Here is a 1,984-nt window from a genome sequence, read left to right as displayed (position 1 = left end):
CCATTATTAGTCTCAAAGTGGGTTCCTAGTATACGAATTTAAACTACAAGGATGTAGCCCTTCTAGTCTTGTGGTATAAAAACAGTGGCTCTAGCCCTTTTAAACTGGTATAAAAACAGTGGCTCTAACCATTCTAAATTGATATAAAAACACTGGCTCTAACCATTCTAAGTTGGTATAAAAACAGTGGCTCTAACCATTCTAAATTGATATAAAAACAGTGGCTTTAGCACTTTTAAACTGGTATAAAAACAATGGCTCTAGCCCTTCTGAACTAGTATAAAAACAGTGGCTCTAACCATTCTAAATTGGTATAAAAACAGTGGCTCTAACCATTCTAAACTGGTATAAAAACAGTGGCTCTAGCCCTTCCAAATTGGTGTTCTCTTTTTTTTCTGTAAGAGTATGTTGCAGTCAAACAAGGAAGATGGATAATTTTTTTAGAGTTGTATGTAGAAGGGGTAATCTGCTGGCTTTAAAATCTTATTTAAACTTGTTGTTATTAAAATGACTGTATTTTAATATTATGTAATACTTAACTATAGACGGCCTTATCCATTTCATTTCCCTCCTCTCTTTTTTTTTCTTCCACACAAAGCTTTGTGTGAATACGGCTTCGTATAAATAATATAAAAAAATGCTACAGTTCATTACCAGAACTTCATATATTACACTGATGATCTTACTCCAAAGCAAGTTGAATTCTTTAATTTCAGTTTTCTATTGTGTATTAAAAACTTGCAATACCAAAAAATGCATTAATCGCATATAAAAATACATAAAACTGCTTATCCTTTTTTTAGTCAATAAATAAAATAATAACCGTCTTTGGTCCTTTTAAAGCTGCCGCTGAGGTTGTAACATGTTAGTATTTTAAGAATCAGCTTGAACTAATAATCGCCTTATAAACGTATTGTGACAAAACCAATGATGAATGCGGAAAATGCAGTAAAACAAACCTGTGAGAATTATTTCGATATATACAGCTGAAAGAAACCGATGTAAAATATTAATGTATTCCATACAGAACAACCGCGCATCCCTACTGTTGAAATCCTAAGCAATGAACCAGGTACTGTTCTCCTCAAATTGGAAGCGTTACCCGAAGGGATGTTAGATGTGCTTGGCTTCAAGATTGAGTACCGACTTCCAATACAGCCATGGTCTAAGAAAGTGGAAGTAGAATTTGACGTGGGTGAGTAAACATTGTTATCGAAGTAGAAATATGAGAATCGACTGTAACTATCTTTAATTCAGTAAATTTCAAATAAATGCTAACCGTGTCGTATCCAATGTTCCCCCAATTTTTCAATCCATGTGCGAAATGAATTTTTATAAATAGCGCCAGTATCAAGACAATGTGCGCTACCGTTTTTTTTTGTTTTTTTTTTGGGGGGGGGTATTTTTAGATCATCGACCTTATTGGATCATTAGGTCGCTTTGCAATGCTACCAGTTGGTTATTTGAGCTTTAGGCCTATCTACTACCAGGGTGATTAAGGCCGTCAACGTATTGAAATTCCTCACCATAATTGAAGATGTGCGCGGTACATGATTGGTTGTTGAGCGGCAGTGCAGCTTTGAAGGAATACTGGTCTTATTTCCTTCAAAATCAGAATTTATTTTTCTACTACTTGGACTATGCTATCAGAAAGGTAATAAATTTCTAGTCCACCCAAGATCTTTATTATACTTGAGGTCTGTGTTAAGTATTTTTAAGGCCTCTCTCTGATCAAATACGAAGGTTCGTAATATTGTTCATTCAGTTATTTCTAGGTTTTACCAGATCTCATACTCAGGCACTTAACTAACGGCATGAGATTTTTTAAGGAACTTGGAATAGTTACCGGAAAGATTAAAGAGTCTCCTACTTCATGTATTTCCTGTGACATATTTTATATACTCGATACAATGAAAGATTAAAGAGTCTCCTACTTCATGTATTTCCTGTGACATATTTTATATAATTATATACAATGAAAGAT

At 34.1% G+C, this 1,984-nt stretch overlaps 1 protein-coding gene across 1 annotated transcript in view; it reads left to right on the top strand.

The window, feature by feature from the left end:
• Positions 1 to 1,984, top strand: part of LOC106470894 (fasciclin-2-like) — a 17,441-nt gene that overhangs the window by 4,842 nt on the left and 10,615 nt on the right. The window contains exon 3 of the mRNA XM_013931471.2: positions 1,028 to 1,195. Within this exon, the coding sequence (XP_013786925.2) occupies positions 1,028 to 1,195 (168 nt within the window). The remainder of the gene's footprint in view (positions 1 to 1,027; positions 1,196 to 1,984) is intronic.

The sequence above is a fragment of the Limulus polyphemus genome, unplaced genomic scaffold, assembly GCF_000517525.1.
Source record: "Limulus polyphemus unplaced genomic scaffold, Limulus_polyphemus-2.1.2 Scaffold4275, whole genome shotgun sequence".
In the NCBI taxonomy this organism is placed as follows: Eukaryota; Metazoa; Arthropoda; class Merostomata; order Xiphosura; family Limulidae; genus Limulus; species Limulus polyphemus.
Note: the sequence above shows the minus strand (reverse complement) of the source record. Positions and strands in the feature narration are given on the sequence as shown.